Source organism: Mesitornis unicolor, unplaced genomic scaffold (genome assembly GCF_000695765.1).
Source record: "Mesitornis unicolor isolate BGI_N332 unplaced genomic scaffold, ASM69576v1 scaffold44991, whole genome shotgun sequence".
NCBI lineage: Eukaryota > Metazoa > Chordata > Aves > Mesitornithiformes > Mesitornithidae > Mesitornis > Mesitornis unicolor.
This window is the reverse complement of record NW_010162601.1, coordinates 1,121-17,471: the sequence shown is the minus strand read 5'-3', so window position 1 is coordinate 17,471 and position 16,351 is coordinate 1,121. Positions and strand designations below refer to the sequence as shown.

Here is a 16,351-nt window from a genome sequence, read left to right as displayed (position 1 = left end):
AGTTGCTACTGCTCTTCAAGCTTCCAAATCAACTGGCCTGAGAATTCTTTTATGAGGAACTGTTTTGTTTAAATATGTAATTCCAAAAGAATCATAGAAATAGAAGTTACAAAAATTGATCGGGAAACTGGGAAGCACTGCAGTGTGTGTGCAGTGTGCGTTGAGGTAGGAAGAGTCATCTTGGCTTTAACATGAAGCTTAGAAATAAGCAATTGGAGTATGTATTTTGTTACTATTTAGGTATGAAGTTCTACATTCAAAAGCTAATTTAAACTAAGCTTTCCTCTTTCTTGCCTTATTTTCTTAAGTACTGGTTCAGTTTCAGATGTTACCCTAAAGATACATCCCACAAACAAATCTTAATATTGAAGGATATTATAAAGAAGAAAAACTATACTGATGTGTTATGAATGCTTTTTTAAAATAAAATTGTACAATGAATGGCAGTTTCTCTCCTTATGGTTTTGACTGAAACTACACCAAATGGTAATAGATACGTTATGAAGTCAGAAAGATTTTGCAATTTATGAACCATTGCTTTATACCTCTGGAGTATTTCAAGCTTTTCAGACCTTCATGAGTGGTTTTGCCGTACAAAATATGCAGATAAATCTTAACTTGTGATGGAAACAACTAGCGTAGGATGTTCTGCTGTAGTCGTGATGTTCAAGCTGAGGAACCACTTGAGAGTGATCCAGCCACAATCTGAATAGCAGTATTCTGTGCTTCGGTAGAAAATGTCATGCCTTGGGAGTCAGTCATGTGCTCTCACGTACTCTCTCCTCCATTCTCCTGGAGAGCGGGGGCTGAGGCTACCGATGGGCGTTGGAAGTCGGCACCTCCGAAACCTCGTGTGCACACCAACCGTTTCTTTCTTAACAAAGCCTGTGCTGTTTTCAAACACTTTATCTTAACATAATACTAGTGTTTAATAAATTGTCTTTGTTTGCGCAAAGCTTTGCCGCAGGAGAGCTACAGAGAGTTGTCCACAGGTAAAATCCAATATTGCTATGATTATTTAAATACTGTTCCTACTATAATTATTCTAATCCAGTCATTCATAGTAGCTATTTACACCGTCACAGAAGGAAGAAGACTTGTTATCTGTTGCCTATGAATATAGGCAGTGTACAGGGATATAGATACACCTATGTGTGCTTGATCTTAACTGAAATGTTTTTTAGTCTTTAAAAAAAATCAAGCCTTAGATAAGCGGGTATGCTGTGAGCTAATGGAAAAAACAATGACAATCATACTAACGAAACAGCTGAGTAAAAATAGCCACTCTGCTTTCATTGTATTGTTAAAGGTCAGCTACTTAAAAGCACTGTGATTTTTGAGGATATAGAACTGGAATAGTATTGTTACAAATCCCACTGACATCTTGAAAGTGCAAGCCTAAAAATAATTGGGGTCAGGGGTGGAATTTGCTATCTGCTATGGGTGAAAGAATTTTTTTAATATGGTGGTTGTACTGAAATAGTGGTTTTTCATGTAGATCTTGGTGAATCACTTCTGCCTGGTCAGACACAGCAAATTTCTTTTGCTAGGCACATGCTGGTTGTTGCCTAAACCTTAAGAGATCGTAAGAAGTTGAAGATCTGTCCTAAACCTTGTCTAGGAGTTGTTCAGTCTTGTAAACAAAGTGTGGCAGCCATTTCCCTGGTTCAGAAGGAGGCTCAGTATTATTCTTTTCCCAGAAAAGGGTTTGGAAGTTTTGCTTTTGCGTTCTTCCCTTCAAAGACGGTGATTTTGGACGTGTTTTCCTTGTATCTCTTTGGGTGTCGCTGCACAGTTACCGTATTTTTTAGTATAGGAAATATTTTCCCTTTTTTCTTTATGAAAAGTGAGGTGAAAGCCTTATAGCAGCGTGGGTGTGGCAGAAAAGGTTTAGAGATAATACTGTATTAGTTGCTGAAAAGTATTAACGTATTAATCTCTTTCTTTCTCCCCAGAACGAATTGCCAGATACCCATGCGAAATTCCACGTCCTGTTCCTTTTCTTTGTGGCAGCCATGTTCTTCATCAGCATTTTGTCACTCTTCAGCTACCACTGCTGGCTGGTTGGCAAAAACAGATCTACCATAGGTCAGTTCATTGCAATATGAAACTGCTCCTTGTCCAGAAAAACCAACGAGTCGGTGTGAGTGCAAGGCCTACAGGATATGCCAGTCACCTATAAACAGAATTTTTAAATATTGGGCGATAAGGGTGTTTGGTGAAAGTAATTAAAGGTGAAACATAAGGGATACTGAAGCACATGTAAGGGTCCTCTGCTGGAGCCAAACATGTAGATTCATGATGAATGTTCATTTCTTTATTTTGTATTGATGAGATTTCTGAGGTGCTGTGCATTTTTGTTGTGTTTTCATAGAGTTTTAAGTATATAACACAGTTGCTACTTGCCAGTTACTCTGCTGCTGTAATACTTTGAGTAGTTAGGTGGCCCCAACCAAGGCAAAGGCTTTACTGTATATGAACGTACTTCATTTTGAACCAGATCCAAATGAGTGTTCTTCAATCCTGAGAAATAAAATGGACCTTGCTATTAGGAAGTGGCTTGTAAAAGCAACACAGTAAAAATGGAAACACTGATGCACATTTCCTAAATAATAAAAGAGATGCCTGTAATTTCTATTCTTAAATGCTTTAAATGGCATTGGCCAGCATAGGCAAGTTAGCTGCATTAGTTAAAATATCTGAAGTTCTTGCTAAACCATTTTTTCAAGAGCTTTTTGTGGAGTAGGCAAGGGGGCGGGAAATGGTGGCTATTTCCCTAACTGAGTAAATAAAAATCTTCTACCTTTCAAAGGAAGTTAAATTTCTGTCCTCAAAAATAAGTGAGTTGATTGAAAGTGAAATGATTTTCAGGTTGCTACAATGTTTTAATGAAGGAAAATGATTTTTTTTTAATTGCTTGTCAGAAGTTTGAGTCCTTTTTCTTTTGATGTACCTACCAAGCAATATTCAGTCTCTTATTTAGCTTTGAAGAAAATTTTAGTATGTTCCTTGCCCAAAAGTCAGTGGTGATAATTGGCAGCACAGTTAGTATTGTATTTATTTACTTTCTGGATCATGACTGTAAAAAGGCTGTTGGTATGGGGAGAGAAATGAGGACTCTCAGTTCCTGGCCAAGGACATAACCTGACTGGCTAGAAAAATGGTGGTGGTTTGCTATGTTTCATGGTGTGCCTGTCTTTCTAATTAAAAAGATCTCATCTTTCTCTGATACCACGGGATGCTCTTAATTCTACTTCGCACCTTGGTAGAAGTGAGAAAAACAGTCCTGTATGGGTTTAGGTCCAGGAGTGCTTATGGTAAATTGCTTTTGGAAGAGGAAGTCTTCTGCTCAAAGAAGGCTTGACAGGCCAAAGAGCCAGCAATGAATAAGGGATGTGGTGTCTTTGGCCTGCTGATGGTGCTTAGCTCTGCCTCAGACCTTAGGTTAAATGTAAAGAGAGAAAGATGACTGTTCTGCTTACCTGAGCCTTCTTATCTTCCATTTCTATTTTTGACATTAACCCTATATTCTTCCATGCACTCTGATTGCTTGAGGTGACTTTTTTTCCGTATAATACACATCAAGATAGTTCTAGCTTGCCCAATACTGTTTTCGCAATAGAGAAGTTTGAGTCTGTTCAGTCATCTTCCCTGGCTCTTCCTTATCACTCCAGAGATATTGCGTGTTTTTCTTTTACAGAAACATTCCGTGCACCCACATTTCGAAATGGCCCTGATAAAAATGGCTTTTCTCTTGGATGCAGCAAAAATCTGAGGGAGGTTTTCGGAGATGAAAAGAAGTATTGGCTACTCCCTATCTTTACCAGGTATTCAGTCTGAATGGGAATGAATTGAGGAATAAGTTGATTCCATGACTTACACCTTGTTTCCCTTTCTCTTAAAAAATAAGGCAACTGAAAACCCAACTTGTAAATTTTGCACGATGAGTAATGGTGTGGGGAAAATGTGCAGGAGAAATCTGAGCAAACTGCACAGGGTTTTCATTCAAAGACAAGGGCCTCCTCATTGGCAAGGGCCTTCTAAATACGGAAGCATTGAAAGCTTTGAGAAGTGCATTTCAAAAATTGTACAGCTTTTGGTGGTAATACCAGTGCCTGATTATCCAAATGCATGAACTTTAGCTGCATTGAAACACCACCAGTTTAAAAACACCCTCTTACCCCTGAAAAAACTTGACAGCTTTCCTTTTGCTGTCGATGACGGGTTTGGTATTGAAAGCTGCCTGAGAAAGTGCATGTAAATAAGCAGCAGTGCAAAAAAATAAATTGTGATATGATGCAAAATACTGATTTTAAAACTTCAGCTGAGCCAGTGTTAAAGAGTCCGGGATCTTAAGTTGCCTCAGCTGTTTGCTCAAGTACCATGACTTTTCATGTGATTAGAAAAACAGAAGCTATATTGTAGATGGGTCAGTCTGTGTTGCCACTACATTTTATCCTGATTAATCTTGCTTTAAAAGAAGGCTTAGCTAACCTCAGAATGATGGGTGGAGGGGAAAGCATGGCCACTGGAATGTTATTTATGCTGCAGCTTCTGGGGTTGTAAATACCAGATAGCCTGACTACCTGTGCATGGTGGTTTGGAGGAAGAGTTGGGCTACAGTCTACAGAAACAGTGATGTTTCTGGAGTACATGGACGAGTGCTGTGCTCAGCAGTCCATACTGAGTGATAGGCTGGCAGTCATTTGAGCTCCGAGATTTAATTAACTGATCAGCCAGCTTAGAGCTAGGACTGCCTTGCTCAAGCCCAGAGTTCAGCACTGCCCTCACTCACTGATTCAAGACTGTAGCATTTGCCTTTTGCATGGGTGCTTGTTCAGTTCATTTAAGTCAACTACAAACAGTGATTTGAGTCTTTGTTTCCGGTTTAGTTTGGGCGATGGGTGCAATTTTCCAACTCGTTTGGTTATTATGGATCCAGAGCAACTTGCTGTCTCAGGGCAAAATGAACCTGCCAAAAGGTAATTATAGCAGTGAAAATAGTGATTTTTGTTTTGTTCTGTACTTTGTCTGGAAAAAAACCATAGTTTCAAAATTATTTTTAATTTTTGTATACTTCTCGTCATGTTCAGAGTGGGTTTGTAAGTCTTCAGAGAAGGACAGGATGGATCAAGACTGAAAACTGGTGCTACTTGATGCAGAAATGCTGTTTCTTCATTTTGACCTGTAACAGATGATATGGCTCTAAGGAAAAAGAGTAATACAGAATGTAAGAGGCCTCACTGGCTCTTAGCAGCAATCAGAAGTCATAGGGAAGATTGAACAGTGATCCATGGAAAAATAAGTTTAGGATACTTTGTGAAATGAGAGGAGGGCAAGGTGTATGTATTATTTGTATTTCTCTTCCTCCAGTGTGCTCAGCAAGGGATGCTGAGACCCCAGTTTGCAAGCGAGGTAGATACCACCGTGACTATTGCTGGCTTTAGCACTGGAGGGTTTTTAGCTCATTACTTTTTATGCCTCCAGATCTGCACGTTTTCTATCTTCAGTGTATTTTCAGGAAGCTTGCTTTAGATTCAAAGGCACAAGAGTATGTGAGACTTCTAGGAGCGTTCACATTTGACACTTCAGAAGGCTGCAGAGTTTGTTGAATTTGTAGCTGAAGGTTGTTACCAACAGCAGTCATCGGAGTTATCACTCTTGCCTTTGAACACCCCCCAATGCCTGATAAGGAGTTGCTTCCAGTGCAACACAACATGTGGAATTTACACGAGAGCGGGACCCTTGTGCAAACAGCAGGGTATCCTTTTGCATTAGGAAGATGTTCAGCAGAAGGCTCTAGGATTTACTGATGGGGTAAGATGGCATTAGGTTGTTCTTCCAGACAGTACTGGTTAGGTTTTCTTCTTACCTGTGTGGCTGTAGCATTACTGCCTGCAGACATTTCTTGTCTATCAGCCTTTGCTTTTTCTCCCATTGGAAGTGCGAGTGGCCTATGTCGGGTTAGGGTTTAGACTGCCTGCTGGAACAAGGAGAATTAGGGTTGGAGGCAGGGGACCCTTTTTAGTTGGCAGTGTAGGGGTTTTTTTGTTTGCTTTGTTCTTAAGTAACTTCCCTACTCTAGAAATGTCTGAAATAAGCAGCTACTGCTATTCCAGAATTCCTGTTGACTTTTCAGCTCTGGAGCCACTCAGTCTTTTCCTACTCGACCGCTCAGTGAATCACAAAATCGATTGCTAGCCAGTGACAACCAGTGGGTGGAAAGTGGCCCTGAAGAGGAAAATGTTAAATCAGGTAGCCTGCACTGTAACACTTCTGATGATTCTGTGGTTTTGCTTGTGGTGGGTTATTCCATTTTCTTTTTCAGGCTTAAAAAGTCCTTAGGAATTGGTTGGAGTCAAGTAGTAGTCAGCATATTTATAAGTTAAGGCTAATTTGTGTCTTTTGCTCTGCTCCAAACTGAGTCATTACACTGAGGTAACGAATAGATAATTCTTGTTTTCACAGTTCCTGTTGTGAGATACTGGGTCTTTTTACATTTGATTGGGGGAAGAAAATATTTTTCTAAAATAGGCACAATACAATAAACGTGCTTTCTGGTTTGAGGTCTTTGCTATTTGTTGTGCAAATCTGCAAAAACGCATAATTGAGACTCTCTCATATTTTAGGTGCAAAAAAGCATATTATAGTTTCATTGGAAAGCTGATCTCAGCTTATTACTAACCAACCATCTCAATGAGAAACAGGTAAGACTAACATAATTGACTGTCATTTCTGTATACGTATGAATAAACTAAAATAGACTTCTTGAAGTCCAAGGTCACTAGTCATGGAATGCAGAGGAGTCCTCTGATGTTGGATGAGTAATAGAAAAGTCTAAATAAAACTCAGAATGGCTGTGCAGAAGACAAGAATGGCAGTAATGCTGCAGTGCAGGAAACACAGGCTGGCTAGACTGGACATGAGTGAGGCTAATCCTGGTGTTTAGACTGAAGTGGGTAGTGCTGCATTTGTTACCTGACCACGGAAAAGAATCTCGTCTGCTAAACAGGCAATTCCAAGCTGAAGTGCTGTCTTGAGGAAGCGCTGTTCTTAAGGAACAGCTCCTTAGCTGTCTTTTTCTTAATCATACATTGGTGGGCCGTGCTCTGCGCTAACCCTGTGAGAAGCTGCGTGTGCGTGAGGAAGGAAGGTCAGTGTGTAAAGACAGGTGTCTGCACGCAGACTGCCTCGTCACACCGGGAACTGGCAGCAGTCTTCTTGTGTAAGAGCTCTGCGCACACTTGGCACTTGGGAAATACAGTGAGTGCTCCCACATTTATGAGAACTTCCCTTGGTGTATTATTACCAGTGACTGAATTAGACTACTTTTACATTGACTTCATGCTGAGGTGAGCTTATAACCTCCCGCTAATTTTTTTCTCTCTGGAAGAGAAACAAATCTTACTTGGACAACTAGTAACCATAGATGCTGAGGGCTGTCATTCACCCCCTCTGCCTTTGTCATTTTTCCTCCTTTTGTCCTTCTGGTTTTCCCCTTTTTTGAACTTGCAAGGAACTCCCAATTCACAATGTTTTAATTTTGTGAGAGCAGTAATTTTAGGATTTTTCTTTTAATAAACCTTCTGACCTAGAATCATTATTTGGGGTTTTTGTTTGTTTTCAAGACAAAATCTAAAAGGTCTTTGTGGGGGATGATGTGATGCTTGGACTGATGTTGGTCAGACAGCTCAGTGTAAACACTTACAGAACCTGTATTAGACTAGTTAGTGGTACTTCTGAAAAACCTACTCAACCATGTGAACCCACCAATTATGAGTTTTCCCTTTGCAACTTAACACTTTATATAAATATGCAAATTAAAGTGCTGAGCAAGGGACACTTTTCAGCTTCAAGCTATATAAAAAGCTGGCCAGCAGGTCAAGGGAGGGGATTCTGCCCCTCTACTGTGCTTTGGTGAGACCCGACCTGGAGTACTGCGTCCAGTTCTGGAGTCTCCAACATCAGAAGGACATGGAGCTGTTGGAGCGGATCCAGAGGAGACAGCAAAGATGATCAGGGGCTGGAGCACCTCACCTATGGGAACAGGCTGAGAGAGTTGGGGCTGTTCAGCCTGGAAAAGAGAAGGCTCCTGGGGGGACCTTATTGTGGCCTTCCAGTTCCTGAAGAGGGCCTGCTTCCTGTAGCTGGGGAAGGACTTTTTACAAGGGCATGGACGAGGGGTAATGGTTTCAAACTGGAAAAGGGGAGATTTAGACTAGATATCATGAAGAAATTCTTCACTGTGGGTTGCCCAGAGAAGCTGTGGATGCCCCCTCCCTGGCAGTGCCCAAGGCCAGGTTGGATGGGGTTTTGAGCAGCCTGGGCTGGTGGGAGGGGTCCCTGCCCATGGCAGGGCTTGGGCTGGGTGAGCTTTAAGGTCCCTTCCAACCCAAACCACTCTGTGATTCTATGAAGAACCCCCTGATCTAAGCAGGCACTTACTAAGGCTTTTATATTCTTCATAGAAAGGAATAGGTATTTTCTGAGAGCAGTTCATCCCAGTAGCCTTTGATACTGTATTACAGAAAGGGCTTAATCTTTCTTTCCACTGACCTAGAGAGGGAGCATAAGCAACTGGCTTAGGCTACACAATTAACTGGTAATAGTTCAAGATTAATTTCTTTTCTGTCTTCCCTCTCTTCCTAAAGTCAGGCCAAATTTAATAAAGGAAGATTGTGTACTTTGTGTCACACTTGCCCAAACTGCTGTAGTTTTGTAAGTAAGCTGTATAAATAAATACTGCATAACTGCACACAACACAAAAGTACTTCAGTATGTGTTATCCCAAATAACAGTTAACTCAGTAGCACATCTGAGCAGATCTGAGTTCAGTTGGATCTCATCACAGTTTCTGGAGGCCATGGTGGTTAATTCCAGTCCCCCTGCAATTGTAACTATCTATGCAATAGCTGTGAGAGCCAACATCTGCTCCCTGCACTTTCATATACCCTGTAACAGACTGATATTTTTCAATTTTTTGCCTGTAATACACAGTAGAAGCAAAGTTACAGCTGATGCTTAAAATTCCCAGATTATTATAGAGAAAAGAGCATGACTTGCAAAAAAAGGCCAGTCCCCTAGCCTCACCTAGGCAAGTATCATTTGTGTCCCTGTATCTACCCATTTAATTCAAAATGAATGAGCAAGTCTTGCCAATCAGGGATCCAAGAGACTTTAGCCACAGGTCAGTGGTGATGGATTGACGTTCTTAATGGAGATAATCTTCTAAAACATAAGAAGCTTAGACCAAAAACAAAACAAAAAACCCCTACATGTCCCAGAGGGCTAATTATGAGTTGAAGTTACGTTAACTGCTGTCCTGAATCGGGAGGCTGTATGCTACATGGTACCTGGCTGCATTCTTGTAATGCACTATGACCTGTTTTCTCAGAGCTGATGGTACAGTTCCACTAATCACCTTTTTTTTGTTTCACTAGGTTTCTGCAACACATTTTGTGCTTGAATATTGCTTAATTTTGTTTGGAAGAAGTTGATCAGTAAAAAATGGAACACAGAACATTTTAGGAAGAGACATGAAATTCAAGTTTCTGCACAGTACAACGGATTCTTGTAAGCACTATTGCAGAGCAGGGAGGTTAAGACAGATGCCTTAAGATTCTTAATGTGCATTTATGCAACACTGAATTTAAATACTGCTACCAAAGGGCCAAATCCTGAAGTGCCCTGCTTGGATGCACAAGGTCCAGAGTGGGAACTATGCATTTCTGTTATGCTGCAGTGGTGGGGGTAGATGGCAGAGACTCCTACCTACCCACGGGCAAACTTCATACCTTAGGCACTGCAGAAGTCACTTCCATAGCAGGTCTCCAGGGTACAGAAAGAAAAAATAAAAAGAAAAAGCAGCTGGTGAGTCTGAAGTGTGACTGTACATAGTTCAGCACCAGGTGACGGGGAAGGGACTGGATGGTGTCTTCTCTCTTCCTATTAACCAGTCTGCCCCATGATCATAGCTCTCGCGGTCTTTCAGGACTGAGGATTCCTTCTCCTAGCTGTGCTTTGGAGCAAGGCAATGCCAGTAATGTCAAAGCCTTTTACTTGGGTGTTGCTTTTTTGCTATAGGATCAAGCCCCCTCATCATTTTAACTTGATTTCATTTAACCATATCAAGAACAGAGCTCAAAGAAGCAAACTTGGTTTTTAGTTGAAAAAACATGGATTATTAGTTTCCAGCAGTTGTCTATCAGCATACTAAGAAAAACCAATCCAGAAGGGTTTTAACAATTGTTAGATTTTCTGTTAATGTCTGTAGTGGTCTGTATGAGGCAGTAACAAAATGGTAAAGTACCCCTGAGGAAAACCGTATTGCAGTTGTGTGTTGTTAGAAAATGGAACTAGAAGAGTACTGCTTTTTCTGTGGGACTCTTGGTGGTTTATAAATACTGTTTTATACCTTTTGTTTTACCTTTTTAATAAAGGCTCAAGTTTTTATTGGTTCTAAAGTAACCATTTAAACAAATACCAAGTACTTCTGAGAAAATTAGCGTTGGATCATATGTCTGTGTTAAGACACTGAAAATCTGTATGCTTTAGTCTGCCACTTTCAAGTCCAGTTTAATTGATGCTGAAATTGCTGAAGATGGAGTGTTTTGTGCAGTCATGAACCTGTTCTCAAAGGGCAAAATGTGTTTCCTGTGCGAGGAATAAAGTCCATCCTAAGCTCAAGACCCAAGCAAACAACATGTTTTTTCCCCTCACACTCCTCTATAGAGAACACTGCTAACTTGTCTTTGGGTGGTGTTGGAATTTTGCACCTGGAAAAAGTGACAAATACTGTTTTCCTGTCTGTAACTTGTCTGATGTTCAGCTGATGCTGATGACAGACAGACTTGAGCCCTTTTGATACAGACTGAAAAGTAGCAGAGTTGATGATCTGAACAAAAGAACCTGTTTGGTTTCTCTCCCAGGCTGAGTGTTACTTAAGTCAAATATGTTTATGATGGAGATACTAAGGTATCAAATATACTGTAAGGTTTAAAACAACTTTTTGTCTTTGGAAAGAATATTTTTTTCTGAAATATTCATCTTCTAGGACAAGAACACTTTGAGAACCTAAGAACGTGATTTGGTCACTGTTGCATGTTCTTGAGACAGAAGTAATGGTCCAAGCTTGCATGTTTTATAGAAGTTGCAGAATGTTTCTTCAAACTTTGTACAAGAAATTTTGCATTTGCAAATTTCAAAACTTACAGAAACATTTGCTCCATATTAATCTGAAAGGTTTAGCTTTTTCTTCTCAAACGTCAAGTGAGAAGTGCTCATCTGAATATAAGCTCCCAGCAGTACTGCACCAGCAAAATTTCTTGGGCAAGACGACAGAAGACTGCATGTTCAAATGGCTCCTTCTAAATACCAAAATGTACAGCCCCAAACACTGGCAGAACTGTAATGGAGGGCCCAGGGTATCATCTGGCTTTTCCTCCATCGGTGCATTAGAGCTGAGATAACGTACACGCACAGACATACTCTAGCAGAACTATAATCAAAATCTCTTTCTCTAATATGGTAAATATCACTGATGCAGCAGTATGGTCTCAGCTCCCTCCAACCCCGAAAGTGCTCAACAGACCCCATATGAATGTATATATACTGTAGGCTCTCATCAGTGTAACTTGTTTGATTTCTTAAAGGCAGGATAGTTAATCTACAGGAAAAACTGCAAGGAAACAGACTGGGCTAAATCCATGTGTGTCCTCTACCAAGTGCTGTTCTTCTGTAATTCATTATTTGTGTGTCTGAGGAACATTTCTGTGGCTTCTCATGGAGGGCTGATGTTTCTGACAGCTTTATGCAGATCACTGGTAGATTTTTGTCCCAGATTTTTTTCATGTTTCAGATAAGAAAAGGAGGAGAGCAGTGTGCTCGCTTGAGGCCAGAGTTACTGTTGGTGTAAAAGCAGGCAGTAACTTTGACAAATATGAAATGTAGTAAAATGATTCAAATATGATTCTTCCAAATTCACCACCTCTGACCCCCCCCTTTGTTTTTCCTGGAGAACTGGTTACTAAGAGAAACCCCAGGCTGATGGAAAGGAATTAAGTTCTCTAAGGGAATTGTACTGATGAACTCTGAGGTCCCACCAGTGAGTGGCGTGGGGGGTCAGGTTTTCCTGGCAGGCCCTGGCTGCAGAGGAGATGCCACGTCTAAAGCAGCAGGACGACATCGTGTGTCCTTCAGAGTTGTGTCCTGACAGCTCCCTGGTGTTAAGCACGGGCACTCTATGCTGTATCGAAGAGGACAGGCAGAATGAGGGAGGAAGGCAGGAATTGAAATTGTGAGGATACACAGCTGTTTGGCTGTCGAGCTGCCAGCAGACGTGGATATCACTGCTGGCAGAGGCAGAGGGGCTGCAGGGGTGCTCCAGGAAATCAGTCCCTTTGGTGCATGCACTGAAGAGCTGAACACTTTTCAGTGAATGCAATGAGAGCAGCCCTGTCTATTCGGGAGGCCGGAAAAGAGATGGATCCTGAGAAAACACCTGTCCAGGGTGTTGGGTCATGCTGTACACGCTGGTTTTGTGCTTTAACCTACTCTGCATCAGCAAGTCCTGAAAATACCTACATTGTCACTAAGAGCAACAGCCCTTAAGCTTGTAGAGCCATCAAAAGAATAATTATTGCAAGCCGTAAATAGTACTGTAGTTACTGTAGGACACTTGATATTGGCTGCAAGTAGAAGCTATGCTTTACTTATTTCTTACTGCTTTTTTTTTTTTTTTTAAATCCACATACACGCAAGATTCATGCACACGAAATGACATTAAACTCCCAGTGTGGACAGAAGCCCTGATGTAGGGCAAGATTTCAGTGTGATTTCACCCTGAGGTTTCTGAACCTGTCCCTGTGAAGATGAGGCAGGGAGATCCATAAAGAGAAAATATTTAAAACTACACAGCTAATACTGCTTTTTTTTTCCTTACAATTATATATTCAAAGACTGTAAAACACATATAGCATTTCTGCTCCGTGTTATGGGAAGAGGGAAGAGGTGTATGTTTCTGTCATAATCCTGAGAGTGCAGTGTCACAAGTTAGATGCATCATAAGCCCTTGATTAAAAAATTCCACTTTAAATATTCAGAGGGTTATTTTAGAAGGAGTTGGGGTGCTTCTATTTTTAGTAGTATGAGTAGAAATTATGGCAACACATAATCACGGCTTTTTGTTAAAGCTGCCTCTTTAGTGTGGAATTCACAGGTACCAAGCTACTTCTGATACGCAATTCTTGGAAACTGGTCTTGCTCTCCGGAGTGCTAAATGCCTCCAGTTTTCTTCCCTTGTTTGATCTTGTGTGACTCTTCTGTATTGTAAATAATCTTTTGGGGTTTGCAGGCTTTGATTAAGTTCAACACCATTTGATATCCACTCAGTGAACAACTTCATCTATCCGAGGTATGGTCTGTTTGTAGCTCACCAGAGCCCCAAGAGGGGGAGAAAAGTAGCGTTAGCAGCAGCAGATTTACCAAGAGCTGCACTGACTCTGATGCAGATTAACGAGATCTGCCTAGATCCAGAACACTGACTGGCCATAAGTATTAAAAATTTAAAAAAAACCAAAGCAAAGCACAACTTTGAGCTTCCTAGTATGTGTTCTCTGAGGACACCATCTAAAATTGTGCATAACTGGAGGATTCAGGTATGCATTTGCAGAGGCTCCAAACAGCAGCTACTCTAACTCAGTGCAGATCAAGAACCCATCTTTCACAGTACCTAAAAAACAGCAAGGTATCATCAGAGGCTCCATCCCTAAATGGCACCAAAGAGAGCAGCTGCATATAAAGGAATTTGTTATAATACTGAGTACATTTACTACACTCATTTCTATCAATTTATTTTGTATATACAGACAGCTTTTTATATGCATTTTTCTTAATTATATAACTGTCATAAATGTAATGAAGCTGCACGTTGTAGTTAGTTTTAATGCTGATTAAAACTGGTGTTTGGCTGTTTGTTTTCTCCAGCAGTTACTTGAATCTTGTTTCCATTAGGTAGTGAAGTCTGATAATGTTTACAGGATTGCTTTATTTTTTTTCTTGGTGGGGGGGGGGGGAAGTCCTATCTCTCTTCACTGCCCCAAGAGACAGAGCACGTGCTCAGCAGTCGAGCAGATGGGCTGGGGATGAAACATTGGGTCACCAAAGCACTGATGGTGACAGGCACATTCCCTTCTGTTTACAGTGCTCAGCTGACAACTTACACGCCTCCTGCCCCTTAACCTGTTGCTATCAGCTTTGTCATGAGAAACTTAAATCCTTCTGAATGGCAATTTACAATCATAAAAGTATCACAGAAAAGACAACGTTCTTGCTGTTAAATCTGCCCCCTTTTTAACTTAGATGAATTAAACATCCCTGGGTTAACTCTGCAGTTATTTTTGTATTTGCAGGGGTCATCAACATTTGCACTAATCACCGTGTCCCAGCTGTTCTACTTCCATGTAGTTATTTTTAACTGTGCTGCCTAAAACTTGTAATGAGCTGTATTTAAGTTTAAGGTGAAGTGTAGAAGATACATGTAGTAATGACACATTTATTGTATTTTTTTCTATGTTACAGATAGGACTAGTCCTATGCACAGACAAAAATGTTGCCATTTATAGTTTAATACTTGAAGTAACTTTTTAAAACAGGCTTTTATAAATGAATTAAATACAAAATCACATTGCTTTGCCTGGAAGTTCCTTCTTGTTTTTAATTGTATTGTGCAATTTCCCTGTATGTATACTTTTCCATAAATGTTATCTTAAGCCATTTATAACCATTGAAAGTGCATTCAAGATTTTGTACACCAGTGTTCAGACCTGTTCATGTTTAAATAAAAAAGTTGTACCATTTTAGGCCTCTTCTCCAAAGTGATAAAATATGAATGGACTTGACACTTAAGCTCATCAGTGAATGCAACATCAACTTAATAAAAGTATGTGAAAGAATCTGAAAATTGCTTAGCTGTGTGTATTAGGTGAGAAAAACTGCCTACCTGGGAAACATTTTGTAACCAGTTTTTCCACTCCAGCTGCAACAAACCTAAGGTTACACTCACTCCTGCCACATCTTCCAGCTCACTTGGTCTTGAGAGGGGAAATAAAATGTCTTGTGGCTGACTGCATTCCTTCAGAACACTAAACATGGCTTAGAAATCGGATTGCCACTCAAACAGGAATAGATGTGTTCCTTTTAGGTCAGAAATAATCTCTGTGAGAGGGCAGTAACACGCAAGTTGCCACTGACATGACAGTGACACCGGCATTTAAATTGAACCGTTCTTTCCAGAGAGTTTTAAAAACCAAAAATGAACATTTTAGTCTTCCACTTCATACATCTAACTTTGTGATTCTATTTCATCTTACTCCTTGCATGCCAGATGAAGTGAGCACTGTGTATCACCAGTTGTGTCTCAAGTGCTGATGTATACATCTGGTCAGCACCAGCAGAAAATCCCTTACAAGAGAGCGGTGTGTTCTCCTGGCTTTTAAAAGGAAATTAGTGAAGCTCTAAATCTAGCTCAAATCATCAGCACTGCACTTGGTAACTCACCCCGTTTTGTGCAAAACCCCTGAAGAACAGAAGGCGGACGAGTGATAGAAAGGCACAGAAAGCACTGCCTTCTTCTAGAGGCAATAACAAGAAAACATACACTGCTCTGTAAGACTACTTTTAATGTATTTTGTATACCGTAGCCAAGTCTCATTTGTCATCTACCCTTATTGTACTGATTTACAAAACTACCATAGTACAACAGCACGTACCCCGATAGTGCGCAGTACATGCCAAATACAAATCCACCACAGTATTCAAGATGTCCACCTTTTTGTCACATTTAAGTGGTTTAAATGATCACTCATGTATCTATGCTCAGGGAACTTTGCTTTCATCCGGCTTTTGAAAGCTTCCCATTTTGCAAGTCTCTCTTCTGTATTATGTTTGTACTCCTGTTCCCGGGTCAGGTAAGGTCGGCTCAGCCAATATTCATTCTCTGCTTCAATTTCCAACCTTCGGACCATTGCTTGCTTCATTGAAAGGGTAACCACTCTTGGTCGCCTGTACTTTCCAATCCATTGATTTCCAGGAATTCTCTTTCGGAGCAGTACTGTTGTTAAAAACATTATGCCTCCAAATTCAAACAAAAATATAAAACACTCATTACCTTAGGGACAAAAATTAAACTTTTAACAAGAAAAACGAAAACTCTGCACATACTCCACTGTCTTTTATCTGGCTGTTACGAACTCTATACAACCAACCATTAAGTACAGCAGAGAGTACAATGACAGACACAGACATATTGGAAACTTAAGACCAGAAAAGGGAAAAAGAAATCTTAATTTACCTA

General features: G+C 40.5%; 2 protein-coding genes across 2 annotated transcripts; one reads left to right on the top strand and one right to left on the bottom strand.

Moving 5' to 3' along the window:
- Window positions 1-1,961: 1,961 nt before the first annotated feature.
- ZDHHC20 (zinc finger, DHHC-type containing 20) lies at window positions 1,962-9,717 on the top strand. Its single transcript, XM_010193675.1, has 5 exons — window positions 1,962-2,088; window positions 3,701-3,827; window positions 4,893-4,982; window positions 6,140-6,255; window positions 9,441-9,717. Exons 1-5 carry the CDS (start codon window positions 2,016-2,018, stop codon window positions 9,464-9,466), a joined length of 432 nt encoding a protein of 143 aa, XP_010191977.1. The 5' UTR covers window positions 1,962-2,015; the 3' UTR covers window positions 9,467-9,717.
- Window positions 9,718-15,812: 6,095 nt separating this feature from the next.
- On the bottom strand, window positions 15,813-16,124 carry MRPL57 (mitochondrial ribosomal protein L57). The gene has a single exon (XM_010193673.1). It carries the CDS (start codon window positions 16,122-16,124, stop codon window positions 15,813-15,815), a length of 312 nt encoding a protein of 103 aa, XP_010191975.1.
- Between the last annotated feature and the right edge of the window lie 227 nt (window positions 16,125-16,351).

What these genes read in the sequence shown, in the direction of transcription:
- ZDHHC20 (XM_010193675.1), top strand. Translation starts at nt 2,016, where the DNA reads ATGTTCTTCATCAGCATTTTGTCACTCTTCAGCTACCACTGCTGGCTG. An exon ending in CTACTCCCTATCTTTACCAG is followed by an intron (nt 3,828 to 4,892) that starts GTATTCAGTCTG and finishes TTTCCGGTTTAG; the next exon opens with TTTGGGCGATGGGTGCAATT. An exon ending in CAAAATGAACCTGCCAAAAG is followed by an intron (nt 4,983 to 6,139) that starts GTAATTATAGCA and finishes TTGACTTTTCAG; the next exon opens with CTCTGGAGCCACTCAGTCTT.
- MRPL57 (XM_010193673.1), bottom strand. Translation starts at nt 16,124, where the DNA reads ATGTTTTTAACAACAGTACTGCTCCGAAAGAGAATTCCTGGAAATCAA.